Here is a 23,567-nt window from a genome sequence, read left to right on the forward strand (position 1 = left end):
TATAACGTAAAACCATGTTTTTGACCATGTCCGATCCTATAAGATCATTTATGGGTTGAGGTTTTTATTAACATATTTTTATTTTTACAAGAAATGGATGTTAGCCACTTCCTCAACCTTTTAGGTCCATACTCTGACTCAAACACTGAAACACTGAAATTGAGAAAACAATATGTTTATTTTCCAGACCCATGATTCGAACCTGAGATTCACGACGTTATAGGCCGATGCTTAGGCCGGTAGGCCATCGTGGGCGTATAACCATACCAAAATTAAAGTTGATTGAATGGTGGAGTATTTTTTGCGTTTAAGTTAAAGAATGAAAAAGATGAATGTCGCAAATCACTGCCGTTTTGATAGTGAATAGTTGATCACAGCCTATTTGAAGCCTGATTTATAAAGTAATGACATGAGACGAATTGAGATAATATGAATGGGCAATACGGCTCGGTAAAAAAGTAATAAAAAACTAAGTTATTGTAATTTGTTTCCATTGTGGGCGGAAATAACGACAGAAAAAGTCGCTAACTTAACTTGACAACCTATTAAAATAATTAATGATATAATTATTTATGACATTTTTTTACTAAGTTAGCAACCTTTTTCTTAGTTGTAATCTAATAGATTCATAATATGGAATGTAATATATAATTATAATTGATAACACGATGAAAACACTGAAAAAATATATGTGAACGTTAAAAAACCAATATGTAATATTATATATATATATATATATATATATATATATATATATATATGTATGCTAATATCATTCTAAATGACAACTAGAAGAATTATCTAATTAACGCAGCCGGTGGAACTGTTGTTCAGTGTTATTTTTGACATTTCATACTAAACGCATATAACAGAAAATATATTATATAAGATGTTTTTTTACTTGTCTGAATATAGGTAGATCATATAACTAGTTCACTAAAATCACCTTTAGAAAAGTGGATTATATCGACACGATAAAGCTGTTATGATCGTCTTACAAACTTTAGTTTTATTTAATGACATAAAGTTTTTTTTTAATTGAATGGCTGGACTTTTTAATTCAGTATCATCACACAAAAACAAGTATATTATGGTGTATACAAGTATAGTAGGGTGATAAGTCATAAGGGCGTTAGGAACGTGATCGTGAAAATGGTGTATCATTAAATATACATATTTTTTGAAATACCTCAGAAACATACATATCAAATAAATACACAACGTTCTTTTGAATCGTTGTGTATTTATCTCGTTCAGCAGTGAAACAATTAGTCAATGTACCTGCACTGGATTAAATGATTGTTAACAATTAACACGCATGTTTTTCAGCCGCGGAATTAAATCCACGATCCAAATCTTTAGAGACCACTCTATCAACTAGACCACTACCAGTGTAAGCAATTTGTATTAGTTTTAATTAATCTAGTTTGAAAACTGAATCAAAATATATGCGGTATTTTTATATATACGGCAGAGTAGAATTACGGGAATCAATAACCGATTAATAAACTATGGATATGGATACAGTGAAACCCCGATTCTACGGGTTTCAAGGGACCCTGAAAAAAACGATAAATGCGGGATATATAAATAAAATTAAAAAAAAAAAAACTCGTTTTTCTCCTGGATTTTTTTCGACGTCTTGAATTATTTTCAGTTTCTCAGCTAGAGTTCTAGTTTTTTTTCATGTGGGGTAGTTTAGTTGCGAATTATAAAAATTCGTGATATGAGATATGAGGCAAGCCTGAGCACTGACCGATATGTGCAAACAAAGCAACGCGACTGAAAGGTCTGTATGTATGTGTCATAAACAATTCTATGAAAGCGAAATGAAAAATATTCAACAAAAACGGTCAATCGGAATAATATTGGTGACGGGACCATAATATTTAGACGATAGATCGAGGAAAACGATAAATTGGGAAACGGTTAATGCGAGATTATTTAACATTGTTCTTATAGGTGTTTGGCGGGACTTTAAAAATGAACGATCCATGCAGGAAAACTATTTATGCGAGAACGGTTGATCGGGGTTACACTGTAATTTATATGATAGCTACAATTTTTTTTCTAAAATGCCACTGTTGAATTCTGATTTGTTCTATATCCATTTTATTATTCAGGAGAGCAATTTTAAGCTTTACTTTAACATAAAGAAATGACAAATACTGTGTAGTTTATATGACAGAATAATGTGTTGTGAATAAAACCATATTTGATACAATGCTGTTTTCCACATCTTTTGTACATTTTCTATTTTAGGTTATGGGCTTATGATCTCCAATTATTCCAGAATCTTCGCGATAATTGAAAATAATTTATTTATTGATACTAATCAATAATTATTACTAATTCACTAAGAACCTCTACTAAATTTTACGAAAATGCACTAATTAATTAATTATTAAGTAAATTATTAATTAATTAAGTTGAATGTTGATTCTGATGGTGATTATAGAATTCACATGCTGGTCATGATACATCAGTCGCGTTGGTCAAAGAAGAGATATTTTTGATAAGAAATGTCAATAGGACACGATGAAACACAATGTAATGAACATTTTCTTTCAATATAAGAGAGAACCGTATAAAATTGAAAATAATATATTTCAAAATAAAGATATATACAACAACATTAATTATAATTATCATATATCGAAAAATCCATTCACTTGTTTATATTCTGATAATAAATTTTAACAGAGAATTTAAAATAAAGCAATGTGTCATTAAAATTAGGGATAGCAATACGGAATGAATATATCAATACCGGTATTTCGGTATTTCATATTGAATACCGGTATTCGTCAAAATATATTATAGAAAAAAGACGTACCTATTAATAAAATATAACTAATAAAAACTATCTAAAACACTATTTTACAGCAACCTAAAGTACTTTTATACCTACATATTTTATATTGACCTTTATAAATAGTCCGGGTCTAGAAAAATCTCTGAAATTCAACGTTAGTTGGATGTACCTACTAGAAATGGTTATAGAATAATAACTGTAAATATTTGTCACGAACGTTTTATTTTTCGAAATATGTTAATTTTATTCATCGCGACAATTCCATAAGTATATTTGTTTTAATATTATTTGTCTTTTGGTTTCAGTCAGTATATTTGCGTTTTGGCAGCATAAAGCTTATTCACTAAGTTTAATATAAAATATAGAGGTAATTAATGAAAAATAACATTAAATTCATTCTCGAAAATCATAAACCTATGCTTTCTTAATACCGAATATATCGGTATTTTTTATTTAAAAAACCGGTATTTCGCTATCGATTAATATTTGAATACCGGTTATGAAATACCGGTATTGTAATCCCTAATTAAAATGTCATTATTGCTCAAAATGTGAAAAAGAACAACCCGAAATTCAGCCAGCGAAGTCACTTTTCTTTTCCAATATGATGAAATTTTCTCACTTATATAAATTTACTCACTTTCAGTGAGTATTTTATTATAGTTACATGTACACTCAGTTAATTAACTAGTAAATCCAAGTTCTTCTGCTTCAAAAATTTCATTGTTATCAAAATACAAGTGTCCATAAAAAATACTTATAAATATTACTACAAATAAAAATTAGTGACTTACCGGCTCGTATCTGCACATCTCTGGAGATGATTCTACCGACTGAGTTAGTTGCAATACAACGGACCGTAGTGCTGTGGACATCCTGGCGAAACGCTGATGGCGGGAACGAGCTGAGCACTAAGGTTCCATTTCTACAATAATATAAAGACAGTTAACATATGCATAGATATTTTTGTGTATAAACAAATATGTTGGTTGAAATTCATGAACTACTGTAATCTGTTGGGTCTTCAGTTAGGTCAATAATTATTAGCTATTGCCTCCTCGTTTCACGACAGTGTATTACTTTGCATTCGGTAAGTTTATAGCAGGGAACTCAGAAATAATGGGAACTGAAATACATTACGGGTAAGGCGATAGCAGGTAACCGACTCGAGTAAGGAAGAATCTGGGTTAAACTTACACATGTGTCAAGAATACGTTTTACATCGAATACTGAAAACTGCTCTCGGTTTATGCATTTACGCTCATTTAATGTTGGTGTATTACACACACTATTGCACGTGCATAATGCGTTCTTCATTTTCGTATGACACTCACAGATTCGAAAGCCTACATCAACATGCGGCGTATTGAATATAGCCTATCGGTATTATATTTATTATCTGTTCTGTGGTTTATAGCATCATATGGATACAAGATAATCATGGAACGTTCTTATTGGAATAGGTACTATCAGTATAACTTTGAAGGGTGCATCGTTTGTTATGCTATGGCATACATCTGCATAATAGGATTTTTCGAAAATACGAAGAAGACATGGATGACATACAATTTGGCTTCAGAAGTGGTTTAAGCACTCGCAAAGCACTTGTCAGCTTAAATATTCTAGTGCAAAGATGCCTAAATGTTAATGTTGATGTTTATATATTGTGTTTCATCGATTATGAGAAATCATTCGGTACCGTTAAGCACCCTAAACTTCTCTTACAGGAGAAAGGCATCGATGCAAAAGATATTCAACTGATGGTTAACTTTATATTAGAAACAAACAGCAAATTTTAAGATCGAAAACGAAATCAGTGGAGAGGTAATAATTCGTCGCGGTATACGACAGGGGTGTATATTGTCACCTCTACTATTTAGCCTGTACTCAGAAGCTATTTTCAAGGACGCCTTATAAGGTGAATCGGTGGGTATTTTGGTTAATGGGAAACAAATTAACAATATACGATATGCTGATGATACTGTGCTGATTGCTGATAGTTTAAAGATTTTACATCAACTGGTAGAAAGGGTTAATGAGGTCAGTAATTCTTATGGCTTAAAAATGAACCTCAAGAAAACAAAACTATTATTAGTATCGAAAATAGCGACACCAGACATCAACACAAATTTTGTCATTAACAGCAAACCAATCGAACGTGTGACCCATTATAAATATTTATGTACCTACATGGGTCAATGAGAAATGGGACCAGTCTCAGGAAATAAAAATTAGAATAATTATTGAGATCGCAAGGAGTGCCTTTCTCAAAATGAGACGCTTCCTTAGCAATAGAGACCTTAACCCAGGTCTGAGACTGCGTATGGTACGTTGTTATGTTCTCTCAATAATTCTTTTCTATGGTATGGAAGTAGGAAGTTTGGACGCTAAACCAAGAGATGTCACGGAGACTTGAAGCTTTCGAGATGTGGCTGTATAGACGCATCCTCAAAATTCTTTGGACTGATCGGGTGACAAATGTTGAAGTTCTCAATCGAATGGGGAAGGACCGAGAAGTTCTACGTAGTATAAAAATCAGGAAACTACAGTACCTTGGCCACATTATGAGAGGACAAAAGTACAGCATTCTCCAACTTGTCATTCAAGGAAAGATCAATGGTAAGCGTAGAAGAGTACGGCGCTGCATTTTGTGGCTTATTAAGAACCTCCATGATCGGTACGAGTGCAGCTCTACTGAACTGTTCCGGGTAGCATACGACAGATATAAGATCGCCTTGATGATGGCCGACCTCCGCTAGGGGATGGCACAATAAGAAGAATACATCTGCAAATGGTGTGGAAAGGTAACACGTTTTTGAGTTTAAGTAAGTATAATAATAAAATATTACAGAAGACAAAATCGTAAATCCCGAATATTTTTTTAGCCATGTCCGATCCTAAATATACCTCCACAGAGTTGGGGTTGTTAAATAAATATTTGTTTTTACGAGAAATAGATATAAGCACTTACTCAACCTATTAGGTCTATAGTCTGGGTCCAAATATAAATTGAAAAACACAACATGTTAATTTATTAGACACAGGATTTGAACCCGCGACCCACGACATTATAAACCAGATGCGTAACCGCTCGGCCATAGTGGGCTAATAAAAATGTTTAATTATTAGTTTTTTGATCGATCCAGCGGCCTCTAAGTCTACCTTGCGGAAGTTTTGTACCTCTTGGATACCACTGGTTGACTAAAATTGTCCAACGATTGTCCCTTCTTCGAGCTGTGTCCAGCTCATTTCCATTTGAGGCAACCATACGCGGAAACGCAACGCACATGACCGAGAGAAGTAGAATCAGCTTCGAGAGGCCTTCATCCAGCAGTGGATAGATTCAGGATTATGATGATGATGATGAATAGTTTTATAGCTTCCGACGTAAACTCTATCGCCTCAAGGTAGAGTTTCTTGTATTGCACCAGATTATTTGATGAAGTAGTAAAGAAATGAAAAAAAAATGGATATGAAAAATTGCTAACAATCATCTCTTGTAAAAAGTTTATCAATTACTCAGTCCTAACTCTGTCGAGGCTCATATTATATGATTGTCTACGGAGCGAAAATGATGTGCACGGGTGCAAGTTTTCTTGTTTTAATATCCCTAATATTATTTTGGTCAAGATTATATGATAATACTAGCTGCAAAATAATAAAAAAAATACAAAAAGAAATTTTCAAAAAAATAAAAGAAAAAATTTTCTGGATAGAGATACCCTAATCACCTAGCGGTATGAAATATACTTGTTGACCTATTCTCATACCTAACAAATATACATAAAAAAATCATAACAATCGGTTTAGCCATTTCGGAGGAGTTCGACCACAAACATCGTGACACGAGATTTTTATATATATAGAGATAGACCTTCACTGTCGCGGGATAATGCCGCAAACTTAATAAATGCTCAGTTGTTAGCCTTCGTAGAAATAGGGTCGCAATTATAGTCGATTGGCCCAGCTGAAGGTCAGGCAGATTTGAGTAGTTCTTTTCATTCAACCCCCATAATATATGGATACTCCTAGAAGATGTGATTTTGATCTTGCGATTCGCTACATAAAAACGAAACACCTGTCAATATAAATAACTCAAATTTCTTAGAATTTAAAAAATGTTTTAAAATTAATGGAGTTCTACCAACATAAACTTTAATAATAATTAACGAATAAATATAACGGAGGAAGTGATACAGATCAAAAATAAAATTTCATATATTATTTAGTAATATTATTAAGTTTTTAAATGAAATCACCCTAACTGCTCACAGTGATAGATATCGCCAAATGGCTAAAATGGGAATCAGCGTAATGAATCGTAATTATTACTCAAATTATTCGGATCAATACTCAGTTATAATATCTAAGATATATTATGTTAAATACACACATAATAATATAAGTCAATTGATTATTTTTAGTTAAAATATAACAGCGATGAGCTGCGGACTGAAGAAATGGATTAAGCTAATGCAAAATGAAGCGCAGTACATTACTGCATTGCAATTCAGGCACAAGGGGTTTGTGCCCGGAAAAGGGGTAGACATTTATAATTTTCCATTTTCTTCCTTTCGATTCTCAGTCCCTAAAGAAAATGGTTGGAAAATTTACCAACAACGAAGTATCAAGTATTGTAAAGAAAATATTTGCTATAGAATTAATAAATTTCATGTTATCTCCACCTAGCACGAATTTCCAGCCGTGATTGTGTACGGCTACTTTTATGACACTATTAATGTGTAAGAATGAACAGATTTTAATGCCTCACTTCCTCTTCCCGATACGTAGATGCATGGAAATGGTGTACAATGACTTTTAAGATAGAATTTAAAAATGAGGAATAGCAATTAACTTTATGAGTTATCATTATTTGGTTTTATATGGCATCACAATATCTTCTCTGTTAAGAAGTGATTGAACCAACACAAATATAGCGGTGAATAAGTTGGGTGACTTGACTTCAATGTTGAATCTTCAATCTATATTAAAATTTTATTGATGTTTGTTTGTCTGTCTGTCCCGTATGCATTCCTATACCATTCATCCGATTGCGATGAAACTTTCGTCAGCTGTTGTGCGCACACCCACAAAGATTTTTGAAATAGTACAACCATCTTTTTCTATTAAATTTTCTTCTATTAGTATGCGATCTTATACCATTCATCCGATTGCAATGAAACTTTGGTGAGTTGTTGTGCGCACGCCCGAAAAGGTTTCTGAATTAGTACAACCATCTTCTTATTCTTCATTCTATCTTTTTTTATTCGTATGGTTCTTAAACCATTCATCCGATTGCGATGAAACTTTCATCAGTAGTTGTTGTGCGCACACCCGCGAAGGTTTCTGAATTAGTACAACCATCTTCTTCTTCATTCTATCTTATTTTATTCATATGGTTTCTATAACATTCATCCGATTGTGATGGAATTTGTGTCAGTTGTTGTGCGCCCACCCGCAAAGGTTTCTGAATTAGAAAACCCATATTCTTCTTCTTCTTCATTCTATCTTCTTCTATTCGTATGGTTACTATACCATTCATCCGATTGCAATAAAACTTTGGTGAGTTGTTGTGCCCCGCAATGGTTTCTGAATGAGTGCAACTATCTTCTTCTTCTTCTACTTCTTCTTTAATTCTATCTTCTACGATTCGTATGCGTTCTTATACCATTCATCCGATTGCGATGAAACTTTGATGAGTTGTTGTCCGCACACCCGCGAAGGTTTCTAAATTAGTACAACCATCTTATTCTTCTTCTATTCGCATAAGTTCCTATACTATTTATCCGATTGTAATGAAACTTTGGTCAGTTGTTATACGCACGCCCGCGAAGGTTTCTGAATTAGTACAACTATCTTCTTTTTCTCTTCTATTTTCTTCTATTTGTATGCGTTCTTATACCAACTTTGGAAAATCCATGCTTATCACATAAACAGCTAGCTGTATGTGGCCTGCTCACGCGTTGGAAAACCTTCTGATTTATTCGTGTATGCACCAGACGGAAAAAATATTGTGTAACCAAAAGCACTTCAATGAACAGAATTAAAACACAAACACTTTATTTCTTTGAGTGGCACAGTTCAGTGAGTACACAATATAGAAATTCTCATGAAAAAGTTTGAATACTTACTGAATAAAAAATATTATCCGAAGCACTTCTAATTAGAGTGGGACATATAGAATTTTTTTATAAGTTTGGTGTGCAATAGAAAGTGCCTTAGAGAAGGGTCACAGAATAATTCAGGTCTCCACAATAATATGTTCAATGATTTGAATTTTCAATGAAAGCTTCAGTAGTAATCAGTGGCGACCGGTGAGTTATTTTACTGGGAGTTCACTTTTTTCACCTTTTGACTGCCGTAAAAAGGCATTTGCCTTCATCAAAACTTCACCAAAAAATCAAAAAAAAAAACTATTGGTTTTTTTAATTTAGTACATTTAAAAGAAAAAATAAATAACTCACTATTTATTATTTGTTGTACCTCTAAAAACAGTTTTTCTTGAAAAAAATGGATTTTAAACTTTAACACAAACTATTTTGTTTTGACCGAATTATTAGTAGTACCGAAATATCTCGTATCTGGCAGTGACCGGGATTTATTGTTCATTTGTATGAGAAATCCATTCTTCTGTTTTTCATCGACACAAATTTTTTAATTACGCGTTTGTTGAAGTCAGGAATCTCTTGTATCATTCTTTTTTCGATACTGAGCATACATAATGCGTTCAATCTTGATTGCGCGATGGTGTTTCCACTAAAACACTTGATCCGTTAGAGTGTGAAAAAACATCTTTCGCTTTCCACTGATGTCATCGGAATAGTAAAAATTAAATTTAATAGTAAAACCGTTTCCGTAAATGTGTCAATGAGTTTTTTTCGATTAAAATGTTTTATAATGCTGAGGCGCCATCAGCATTATAAAAATTATCCAAGCTGTAAATAACAGACAATTCATTTTTGAGTTTATTTTTATCTCAAAAGTCAGACGTATTACAGAGCTAGTTTGAAGAGATATCATAATTGATAAACATTGTGAATTTAGTTATCAAACTGAAAAAAAACTTGAAGTTTATTTTCAAATTGTACTTCGCCTAAATTTGAGAAATGTTGTCAACATGTGCAGAAATTTAAATGCGTACTGTGAAAAGAATTTATTTTTATAATAATATTGAATAAAAATTGTCATACAATAATTGTACGTGTGATACGGGCTGTATTGTTTTAAAACCGATAAATCTACGTTCGGGCCGAGAGCGACTTGAACTGTCGCTCCCGAGCACGTAGAAAAAATATTTACGTATTGCTGTTCCACGCGCCAGACGACGCTCTTTCTCATTGCAAAGAAATCGAAATTAGATTACTGGGCGCTTTGGTCGAGCGATGGCGAATATCGCTCACATCAACATATAATATTATTATTTAAAATAGCCGGTTAAAAACACATATTAGAATTTGTTTTTGTATATGAATTAATGACTACGGTAATATATCAGAACACTTTTAATTAATCAAATATAAATTAAATACTCATTTAAAAAAAGTCTTTTCGCATAAATTGAGTGGGTGGGTGTGCACCGCTCCAACGCTCTCAAGGGAGAATCGCCACTGGTAGTAATGCAACAGTAGTAAAAAAAGTCAAACATCAAAATAAAAAAAAATTTGGGGTTTGATGAAATCAGATGGTTGTATTATAAGATGGAGTGAGAAGCCAGTTAATCACGTACCAAACTACGAGATATTATAGAAACAATAATCATTCAATCATAATCAATAAATTGCCACCAGAAATGGGGCAAAAGATATTCAAACCCCCCGGTGAACTAAAAATAATTTTGCACCACTACCAGTTAACACAAATAAATTAAACAGTATGATCTTAGCTTGGAAATGGTAAGAAATTAATAGCACGCATGTATACCAGTTTAATCAAGATATTTTGTATAAAATAGCATCGATCAATTGGGTTGCTCTTTGGGGAGACTGAAATGTTTGTCATTATAATCCCGAACAGTATTATAGTAAACAAGAATACCATAAATGCGTGATAAAAGACGGTAAGTAAGATGAAAAATGCAGGTTGTGCAGAGTAAAGCATGAAATTAAAGAGTATATAATTTGTAGATATCCAATGTTATGTGATGTATACTAAACGAATCGCCAGAATAATGTGCCAAAAATTATGCACTAGTAATTCGCTGTGAACACGGGACCATGTCTGATTAATATTATGTATGTAAAACTAGGTGGTGAAATTCTGAAAATGTGGCTTCTTGAAAAAGAAAATATAAGACGGCTGATGATATTATCTAATACATACACTGACGAAACAGCTGAGGGGGAACTGAGGATTGGTGATCTATTAGTGCAAGAACGTAGTGGTCGGCGGGCGGCGCGCGCAACTCAAACGTATAACCGTGTGTGAAATTTTCATACAGTGTCTTTTCTTGGGCATATCACACACGGTTATACGTTTGAGTTGTACACGCCGCTGCCGTCCCGCTGCCCGCCCGTCACTGTGGCCAAGCGCTTAGGGATGATTTAAAAAGCGGTCATCCTGGATAAAATATATAGCAGTGGCGAAGGGTGGAGGTTGGCTGTTAGAATTCGACATAAATAGTGCACATTAAACTTTGTCAGATTGGTTTTTGCAGGGTTTAATTGAATTTTAAAAACTAACCGACAACATCTGTAAATTGTAGTCGTTGTTCTATGAAAACAAATACATATGACTGATAAAGTTTAGTGTGTACTATTTGTCTCGGATCTTAACAGCCCACTTCCACCCTACGCCACTGTTATGTAGTATGTATCAATTAGAGATTCATGACGCAATGGGTACTAAACCAGAATTTAATCAAAAGAATTCTATAATTTGTAAAGAAAGAAGAATATACAAAAAATAATAATTAATTATAATGGATGCTCATAATATTTAAAAAAGTGAAATATTTACCTAAGGACTCTTCGAATGCCATGAAGGTCCGTGAGCAGAGAACCATCCGCTGCCTGTCGCCATTCCACGGTGGATGGTGGAATTCCTGATGCTGAACAATCAAGCCAAGCACCCGAAGAGTTAGAAAACTCTAGTCGAGCAGGCGGCTCAACCAGGAAGGTAGGCCCTCGAAGATGATGATCAAAGCCGCCGTGAGCAGTACCTGGAACAAATAAAACAACCAATAAAATTTATAGATATTGATTTATTTTATAAAGTTATTATTTTTACGTGAGTCGGACCCATAATTTAACACTGGTCTAAATAAACCTACGTACCGGTTAAATTGAATGAATTAATAACAAAGTGAAAGATCTGGCAATATTAAGCATTAGTTTTATTCACCATTATGAATTCCAATCTCAAAGTACTATGTACTTGATTTCATCATATTCATATTCAGTTGTTCTGGTTTCTATAAAAATAAATAATATTTTCATGCAATATACAAATATAAGTACTTATAAGTTTCATATACCTATCATGATATTTCAATAGTAATTTGCTAAAATTCAATTAGTAACAAAATTCTCAGTATATGGATACATCGCAAATAGTAGTTATATAATATTATGAATTTTTTCAACAACATGCCCACAAGTAAAAGTAAAATATTAATTGAAGATTTTAAATATTGATTGGTATTTATAAAAAATACATCTATTTTTTTTGAAAAAGTTTTTGAAGTAATACTTCTTTTGGCGCGTTTGGGAAAATAAATCAGAGTGTATTTTTGGCGTCTGACGCCGATGTAACGCCTTTGAGGTGTGATGGAAGTTGCGCGCGCCGATGCAACACAATCTATTAATTTGATTATTTATTAATATTTTGAAGCTATATATATATATATTCAGGATAACATTTGTCGCATATCTCATGACAATTTATTTATTAGCGGTTTATAATAATTGAAGAAAATAATAATTATTATGTTTCATCACAAAAACCAATATCACGTTTCAGTTAACCCCAGTGACGTCCCGTGGGGGTAGGCAGATTGAGCGTCGCTTGGGGGCGGCAGTTACCCAAAGGGCGGCAAATCGAAGAGAATCACAAGGTATATATAGAAATAGCTAAATTATTAGTTATTACTTAGTAATAACGGAAATATCTTTCCATTAAAAAAATCAGCTCACTGGTTGGAAACAAAATGTATTAATTAGGCGCTAACAGGTATTTTTTATCGGGTTCGCGATGTCTAGTTTACTTCCATTGTACTTGGATGTCACGTTCTTGGTGGATAGCAATGACACGTGCATAGCTAATTTAAAATTTACCCAAATATATTTGCCAGTCACTCGCGAGTTTTGGAAGTTGTCAAGTATATTTTTAAATATACATATCTGAAACCGTAGACTCGCAATATTGTCTATTGAAGCAGAGAAGGCATTTAAATTAGATTTAGTGGTAAGTATAATATATATATATTGCTAGTAATGTATCCATACAACACATTTCTTAGGTATTGGAGTCATGAAAGGATGATATTATAGAGTACTGTATAAAAAAAATGTGGCGGCATTTTGGCCCTGCCTAGGGGCGGCATTTTGTCTAGGGATGTCACTGGTTAACCCTTTATAGGTCATAAGCGAAAAACGGATAGTTTTGAGACCGGCAACATTAAGGTCTATATTTCTATAATTTTACAAGTTATAAACACCCTTATGGGTTTTAATCATTCTCAGATAATGCACAGAGGTCTTGAATCTGACCAATTGCCCTGAAGTTCGCACATATTGAGTATATTACAAAAAATGTGTCCCGGTCAGTTATCTGACCGGTGTCCATTTAGCGACATGATAGCTGCCAGTTTTTCAACAACAGTGTTTTTAAGTTCTTGTTTTTTGAAAATTGTGACTTATTTACTGAAAACAAAGTATGCACATTTATACTATACATACAAATATATAGTTTTTTGTATTTCACCTATAAATTGTATGTGTTATAGTAAAATAATATCAAATTATTGAGTGGTATGTCGAAAATCTAACCTCAAATTGTATAATTTGGATCCTTTTTGATTTACATAATATAAACACTAAAAATAATTTCTAAACCACAATACATCTAATTTCATATAACAATATAGTGAACTTATACAATTACAAGTTAGTTTTTGTGGATAATTAGTCGCTATCGAGTTATTTGATGATATGTGTCATTCTTTGAAAAAATGTTTTCCATAAAAATCGCGGGTAAAAATAATTGTTTTTGTTTTCATTCAAACTGTAATAAATTTTTGAAATATATATCTCAGAATGAAATAAAATAATTATGGAATGTTATATGTATAAGTAGAAGCCTATATTGCCGAACAAAATTTTGTTTTTATTGTCTGAGTATGGAAAATGGGAGAAGGGGAGGTTTTAGTGCGAAAGACCTTGAAGACATGGGTAAAGACGCATTCATGAGATTATTTGAAGGAATTACAGAATACCAATGTATGTTGGATAATGAAAAAAAAACCTATTACACATCTTCACTTTAGAAACAAGTTGGCTGATCAGCTGATAGGATCTTTTACTTCACGAAAAAGGGTTGGTCGACCTCCATTTCCTGACGATATCAATTCAAATCATTATCCAGAAAAATGTACACTTTGTAGATGTGGTTATTGCAGCACTATGCTGAAAGTGATACGAAGCTCAGTAACAAATTGCAAAGTATCTCTTTGCATACCGTGTTTTATGCCGTATCAATTATCTGAACAAAAGAAAAAGCCAACAAGGCCTTAGAAACGTTTATTATTTTGAGAAATTTCTATAAAATTGATATAGTAATTATTATTGTTACAGAAATAAATGAAATTATAATTTTTTCCTAAAAAAAATTATTAAAAAAAAATTTTGTGAACAAATATTTTTTTTACCTAAATGGACACCGGTCAGAAAACTGACCGCTGGGAAATCGATAATGACGAAAAAACTATATACATTTCAAAAAAAAAAATATTTTTTATGTTCATCAAAATGAATATAGAATACATAAAAAAAATAATTAAGCACATATCTTTAAAAAAAAAAGTTGTCCTATAAAGGGTTAAACCATTAAATAGACTATGTTTTACTTTTGATTTGTAATAAAATATTATTGTCAACGAAAATAATTGTACAGTCATTTGTGTTTAAGTAAATATGGTCGAAATAGCGATTTGCAAAATTTTAATATCTAAACACAGGTTTAGATATTTTTTTCTTCCAAAGTAAGTACATTCTGCAATAATATTATTTATTAGTATACATAATATTATTACTGACGGTATCTTTATCGATAAAATGCCCTTGAGACCGAAATGATTATAATCATAATTAGGGAATCCAATACCGAGCCAGAATTCTGATCCCGGGATTTCGGGATTACAATTTGACAATCCCATTTTTTTTCTATTGTTGATATAATTTTTTTTTATTTACAAATAATATAATAATAACATACCTACTTATGGGATTTTCGCTTCATAAATCTAATTAGTCAGCCAAATATGCAACTGCCGTAAAACGTATGAGATCATGGTGGAATTACTTTGTTAATAGTGCGAAGCATTGTTTTTCCAATCTTTCTCATTTTTATTAATTTATGTGAAAAAATAAAATAAATCAGCAACTTAAACATTGGTATAAATCAAACTTCATTGAAACTCAGTTTATTTTTAATGTAGTTATTTGTTATTAAAGTATTTTCTCTGTTGTATTTTCGTTTTTCTTTTATTTTCCATAAATATGTTATTTATGTTTCCATAAATTATGTTTTTCAATCCCGGGATTCATAGGTATCGAAAATAGCTCGGGATCCCGGGATTAGAATCCATAATCATAATAACACGCCAGTAAAATTTTATTTCTTATTAATTCATAATGGGCACTTCTGAATCGATTATAACCGCTGTATGGCAAAGATGAATTTTTTTATTTTGTTACGTCAAAGAAATATAACTTCTATCGCGCGTACATAAATACACACACCGATTTTATCTAATGTGAGAAAAAGATTGTTGGTAAATTTTCAAGATATAATTTATAAGAGAGGGTGAATAGTTTTGATGAAAATTTTGTAAAGAATGGAGTGTAATTAGGGTTTAAAATATAAGTAGTATTTATTGATCACCAAGTGATGAACTCGTTTAATAATTCATCATAGATTATCAACAAGTACACGTAGAACGTTTTTAAAAGACAATTAAGCAAGTAAATAAGATAATTATTAGTTTATCGCTTTAATGGAAAAAAAGTTCAGAATAATAAATGAGAGTTTTCTGTCCAGACACGTTAAAATGTAACATAATATGCGATCACAACTTGGAAAAAACAATAAGGATATTTTAATTTATATTCATAGTAACTAAATATTGATTTTACTATAATTATAATAACACATTACAAGTTAGTTATTTTATAAAACATTGTGTTTTCTTTTTATATAAAATTTAGCCTACTTTATCACTTTTTATACTAATAATATAAAGTGGTTTACGATCTAGCTAAAGTCTTAAATCATACAAACGTAATAAAATTATTTTCTGTTGGTTCCGTTTACTGTTTTTTACTGTATAACTTCATATTTATAGTATCATCATATTATATATAGTCCAGGTGCTGAGACACATTTCGTACATGTAATATTAGGGACGCAGTTTTTTATTTGTTTCATATACCTAAGACGATTGTATTTACGAACAATCATGTAGCTACGGAGTGATTGTGGATCCTTCTCCTTACTTCCAAATCAGGCAGACAATTGGTAACAGTGGTCATATAAATATCATCATCAACATCAGCCGGGATCGATTCACTGCTGGATGTAGGCTTCTCCTAGCACTGTCCACTTTGGTTGGTTACGGCCTCAATGCCAATTAAGTGTTGAAATGCCATATAATTGACACTAACAAATTCTATCTTTAATCTCCACGCGGCGTCTCCGGGAAATGCAGATGGTGTATGTTTTAGGACAGTATTCTTGTTAACACTATAAACGGCAATGAGCCCCAGTGACAGTATTGCAGTATCTAGTAATATAAGTGAAACAATCGTCAACATCGATGCTTTGAGGAAATCGCATAATTAATATATTAGTCGAGATCGGTATTTTGAATGAATTTAATTTTTCTTAAAACTACCTCAAGAAGTACAGAGATAGAAATATGTAAAGTATTTTCATGAATATAATATTTCTTAAAATCATGATATACACTTATATAGGGATCAAAAATTCCAGGTTACATTCAGAAAAATTGAATTTTTATTACACGACTAATGAAAATGCTATATTGTAGCCACGACCTAAAATATCCTGGGAATCAGGACGAGAATATTATGGAGTGGAAGCGTGAATACGCTCAATAAAAATGCTTTAAAAAATAAAGTTTTCAAAATATGGATGTACAGCTGTACCTATTCTGCCAGAACAAGAACACTCAAGAATCTCAAACACCAATTTAACCTCAACAATATTAGACAGGGAAAAGATGGCCAAAAATTATTAACAACATCCGATAACACGTATGGCAGAGAATTTATAAATACCTCATAATTAGAATATATTATTGTTATTAAAAATTATTTATTTATGCAGTCTTAAACACATTATTGTATAAACAACATGGTTAATAATGATATAAATATATTAATCTATATTAATCTATAAATATGATTAATTATATTTTTTTACATTTTGAATCTAACGAGAAGTTGATAAATCGGAAGGATACTATAACCCGTGGTGAAGAATTAACAGAGCGCTAAAACCTAAAACCGTGAATCACAGGATCTAATCCTGCGACTAAATGCTAATTTACGGATCCAGAAAGTTTACTCAATATTGCTAACAACCATTAATCAGTCATCCTAAAAATATATTCTGTCTTAGAGCGAAAATATTAGTTAATTAAGTTATTAAGGATCAAGTGCCGAAGACTGAATGCTAATATCTTTTACACAATTTAATTACATAGTGAAAAATAATATATTTTTTCAGTTATGTGAGTAATGAGACACTAAAGACATCTATATAAAGTAAGGAATTATAAAACTTAATTTAAATACATACGAAAATTACTAGCACCACACTATAGAGAAATAAAAAATGTTTTTAAATCATAACAATATGATTTATAGTTTGTCAATTTATGGCTACGCCCGTATGTTGTAGCTTAACCACCGGGGAATGCCAAAAGAAATGGCGTATTTAAAAAAAACACTACCTTATTCTTAGGTCAATAATTATTATAAAGCAATCATTATTCGTAGGATGTTTATCACACTTGAATGGTCAAAGATTCTTATTATTAGTATCTTTAGAATTATCTTCAAATCTGTTTATCTTGCCCATTTTTTGAATAATAAAATGCCTAATTCTGGTCATATTTGGGATCACAGAGATTATCAATATAATTTTTTATCGTAAATATTTCACTATAATAATGTCGATATAAATTATACTGATGGTTTTATAAATGCTTTTAAAAATTAATAAATGTAAAAATCTTAACACCACGGCACATTTATGTACTGAAATATGACTATATTCTAAAAAATTAGAGCGAGAGGTTTAAAAGAATACTATTTTATGTAATAAAAATACTTTATGCAGTCATCAAATGTTTAAAATAAATATAAAGGATAATAAGGCTTCAAAATTATATAAATAGATTATCTACAACGTTTAAGGTATGTTCAGGATCATTCTTTGAAAATAGAACAAAAGGTCTATTTTGACCTACTCTGAGCGTGTCCCCCTTTAAGTAAAATATAAAGTACAACAGTACAATATAAATCCATGAGAATTCAAATTCCATCAATTAGTACCCTTAGTCGGCAGTATTTATTTTATTAATACTTTATTATAACACAATGTTACAATTTCCAAGTATATATTGATCTTTTTGCTTTCTTTCTTAACACTTCAACGGGATATGCGACCCAATTAGAGTAGTGAACACATCAAAGAAATACCCAAGCTTGTGAAAACTGTGAATTCACTGGGAGTCATTCCAGAAACTCTCGTTATGAAAAGCCAGTGCCAAACGCACTGGAGTACGAAGACCGCCAAAAATTATTTATCTTTTATATTTATTTACCTCCGTCAAACATGCAGATTTCAACACTACTAGTAAGGCAATGACTGGTTTTATTTTACACATGAAATCTGTGGTTGTGGGAAAAGTAATCAGCTAACATTTTGACCAAATTTAAATTTTATTATCACGGTGTGTAAAGAATGGTAAAATTTTCTTATGTATCACAGATTTTGTCACATTTAGCAAAAAAAAATACATTTAAACTGGAAAAATAACCTTAATTGAGGAAATCATTTTTAATTTTATGTGTTAAGTTACTTATTCAAAATATTAAGTTGGTATTGCATATTACCCAGAATTTAATCATAGTTATATTAACTATCATAATTTAAAATAAATGAAAATGAAGCATTAAATTAACTTCTAAGCTACAGTATTTCAGATGCGATTATCTCAGCAGCAACCAAACTGACTTAAGTACTTAATAATGATTAAAACGTACCAGATAACCAAAGTGTCTTAAGTGCAAATTTTATCAAAAATTAGTTAATTATTAACAAATTTGTACACATATAGGTACTTTAGACTTAGAGCCAAGTCACCTTTTTGAGAATATTCATAAAATAAAACTAATTTACTACTTTATTACTTTAAAACCAGCGCTCGAAATGCAAAAGTTTACGAACCGGAGCGCTAGACAGTTTTCTAAAGATATTTACATAGTTATCAAATTTTATGTATTTCATCAAAATAAGTATGTTAGATTTTCTATTATATGACCTATCTAGCTCAGACGGTCAAATTATTTTTTCCACGAGACGGAGCGATAAATTTACCGATTTCACGAACAGGAATGGCGCTCCAGTGCGCTCCGGTTCATTTCGAGCCCTGTTTACAACAAACCCGTAATCTTAATCCATTGCCATTAAGCGCTTGTAATTTTTCAATTTACGTTTGCCCGTGAGTATCCATGACTCAGGATACACTGGTTTTCAGGTGCATATATATTTAACCACCCTTTTTCAAATCCCGGTTACGCCGCTGTAAGGAGACCGCTGCTACGTCGCGTCATTTTGCTTGAATTTATTAGGAGTGTTACTTCCTCATGGTGTTATTATCACAAAATGTCAGTCTACCCCTAAAACTTTTTATCTCGTCCGTACAGGAATGCTTTCGCGCGGTCGACCGATGAAGCGAGCGCTGGCTAGGGCATGCCTCTCTAATTATGAAGCCCACAGAACCGAATTAAGGTAATAATAAAAAAAACATTTTTCAAATTATAGCTCAGCCCAGACCGACATAGGTATATTTTTTCATTAACAATATAAACAGTTTTAAATAATAAAAAAATCAATACTGAATATACTTACATAAGATTTAATAATGTTATATTATTATTTATTATAAAAAAAGCATAATTTTGGAAAATCTCAGAAAAATAAAAGTGTATTAGAAAAAAAGTTGAACCGAATGTGACTCAAATTGTCTTTCACTTTCCGGTGGATGCACAAGTCATTGACGGGTCGATAGCTTATAAGTGAAAGCACTCACCCGGAAAGTGAAATTCCGCAATTTTTCCAATATGTATATTTCTGAGGTTTCCCAAAATCATGTTTTTTTCTTAAATAAATATTTTTATAAAAAACACGTAACAAGCGTTCAAGTACAAAAACACCATGATGATAGCCATTATGATATTATCAAAAAATATATATGTCGCATTATGTAGTATTACATATTGCTTCGATGGCAAGATATGTAAAAATATATGTACTGTATCCGGATTCGCCATAATATAATATTATCATGAACTGCTGTAGATTAGAAAGTGGTTGTGTCAACTGTATGTCAAATATACAGTTTCTGATAACAGTCTAAACTGAACAAATAAGGTGGAATGATGATGACTCCACTTTTTCGATGATTGACCAAAAACTGCTGGTCAGTTCTGCAGGTGATATTGGAGGTAAGTCGAGGAGACCACATGTTGATTTAGACTGTGTAAGGAACGATGATTAAAATTGTTCTCCGTTTTTATTTATATTAATGATAATATCAACCATTTAAGTAAAATTCATAAGACACTTACTAGCGTTTTTTTCCGGGGGCTTCTGGTATAATTCTTGATGAGATCACAATACATTTATACTATGGATTTTTTGAAACCTAAGTATTTCTCAATATACTTCGAATAGCATGTTGTGCGATTAAAAAAGACAACCCAAAAAAATAAAAGAGCCTGAGAGATTAAAAAAAAACTATAGTACACCTTTTCTTTCCATTCATTCGATCATTGCCATAATATACTAATGAATGAATAAATTGTGTACAAGGGTATTAATTCGTGAATTTCGCCTCTTCAGCTCTTCGCTCTTTCATCATTTGAATAGGGGTTGAAGAAAATGGTTAAGGGGGCATATCTAGTCCCAGGGTATGGTATGAATATTGTGGAAAAAAACAATATTATGTTAATCAAGAAGGTTTACTCTATAATGAAAATTTACATTTTTTTAAAATAAGTACTTAAACGAAAGAAAAATAATGAGATTTATTATTATAGATATATTATTTTTTATGCATAAAACTAGTGTAAAAACAGGCAGTATTAATAATATGACGTAACAACAGTATTATTTAGTAACATTCATTTTTCAAATTTCAAAAATGTATAGTGTTAAAATCAATATATTTTTTGATACACTTACCCTACTAAATCTGATAATAAAATCCTAGTTATTATTTATAAAATAAAACGTTTTTGCATGTTCTATTATAAATATATGATATCAATCGAAACGGTTACTGATTTTATTTCATATTCGATATTGAAGTAATTTTATTCTAACCTAATGTTTGCTGTATTTTTGAATTATTAATTTTCTGTTGATATAATAATATGATACTATAATGTAGAAGATTTAGTCGTTCATAATAAGGCTATATCAATATTATTCATTAAAGAAAAAGAATTATAAAAATCGTAAAACGTAATATCTGGCGTCATATCGATGTTTAGTACTCGAATTCAGTTTTAAATAACTACTGTTTTAGTACATATTAATATTATTATTTGAAACAATAAACTGCAAAAGAGTTCTTTGAAAATCAATAAAGTCGACGCGGAAAGGGAAAAACAGGAGTGAAAAGTAATTTCACAACTCAAAACTGAGATCGGCGCGAAATACTGCGAGATTTGCTGTGCCAGTAGCAATGCTTCTTTTTAGTAAAACAATCCTCGCGTTGTCAAACAATTTGACAATAAAGTTGTAAAATTATATTATTTAAATTAAATAAAAGGTCGAATAATATGCAACATTAATTTTGAGGAATCGAGAGCGAAAATTCTATATAAAAAAAAATATCCCCGATAATGAAATTGTTACGATATGCTGTTATTATTACACAATCAAGATTATTTTTGTGTGTATCTATTTATTATTTTAGTATAATCGGTCATTATTACTGAATTTCAATAGATACTTTACATTAGAATCGTTGAATTACGATACATTACCTGTTATCGCGTTCTTATATTCTACTGATCGGTATAAAATAAGTGTCAACACGACATAACTCAACACCTGACATTTTTGAAAAAGGAACTATATAATTGACCACTAAATAATTATTAAGAAAATTATCTAGCTTTGCTGATCTAAGGAAATATGAGTACCTACAAAGAGTTACAAGACGATCACAATTTAAGAAGTTGGTTGTATGATATTTATGTGTTCTGATAGTAGTATCGCGGCTACTACCAGGATGTATATTGGATTGTGTTGATGATATTAAGCAAGAAATGGCATCAAAATCATGTAATGATTTATTTAGCTAGAATCATACTATTCATTCTCAGATTAAATTAAATAAACAGATGTAGTAATTCTATAAAAAACGATAAAATATTTTTTTTACATAATATAGACAACTATACAATTTTATGATATTGAGGGATCAAAAAAAATGTACAGTTTAAACATAAACCATAATATGTATACCTACAAAAAATATAGTAATTATTAGAAGAATAAATAGAAAAAATATTGAACAGTATTTATATAGTTCGCCATAAAATTTAACTCAATCACAAGAATTATAAATGCTAACATCCGAGAACACGTCGTTATGATATTATTTTTTATAACGAACAATCCGTCACAAAAGTAAAATCAAATAACACAATAAAAGGCCTCATTTTCAATCGATCAATGTTATGTATTTGTTATGATTGTAAAAAAATATACTTAGCTTACGTATGTAACATTTATTCATTTAATGATTTATTGTGATCAACCTAGAACATCCTCATTATACTTTAATAGTGTAATACATTCACATCAAGCTACAAGCCTTCTGACGATCTGTAGGTGCAAAGTTTCTGTAGGTATTGTAGTACGGTAAATTTGCATATTTATGGCATCGAATTGTTCGTAAATAACAAACAATACCTACCCAGAGAGAGCGTCAAAGTCTCGCTTCACCGTCTAACAGCCTATTTAGAAATAATATGGGACAATACGTGAAGCAACCCCCTAGCCCCAACTTCTGGGTGCGTCTGATACCCCCCAGCTGTCTCCCGGCCTCATAAAGCAGACAGTACACGCTTGGTTGGGCTATTTCAAAGCCTTTTGATGTACAGATTTGTACTCGTGATGCTCCGCTCTCAGAAACAAGTGACAGAAAATAGTAAGGCATGTATGCATACACCTCGTCAAACAATAATGGATGAAATGCAGTACGCGAGAG

General features: G+C 31.6%; 1 protein-coding gene across 1 annotated transcript in view; it reads right to left on the reverse strand.

Moving 5' to 3' along the window:
- Dscam2 (Down syndrome cell adhesion molecule 2) overlaps positions 1-12,200 on the reverse strand; it is a 366,238-nt gene extending 354,038 nt beyond the window's left edge. Inside the window, 3 exon segments of the mRNA XM_085960898.1 lie at positions 3,610-3,740; positions 11,771-11,972; positions 12,188-12,200. Of these exon segments, the coding sequence (XP_085817024.1) occupies positions 3,610-3,740; positions 11,771-11,972; positions 12,188-12,200 (346 nt within the window).
- Positions 12,201-23,567: the final 11,367 nt, after the last annotated feature.

The sequence above is a fragment of the Rhyacophila brunnea genome, unplaced genomic scaffold, assembly GCF_057557595.1.
Source record: "Rhyacophila brunnea isolate RB1 unplaced genomic scaffold, BYU_Rbru_1.0 scaffold_1, whole genome shotgun sequence".
In the NCBI taxonomy this organism is placed as follows: Eukaryota; Metazoa; Arthropoda; class Insecta; order Trichoptera; family Rhyacophilidae; genus Rhyacophila; species Rhyacophila brunnea.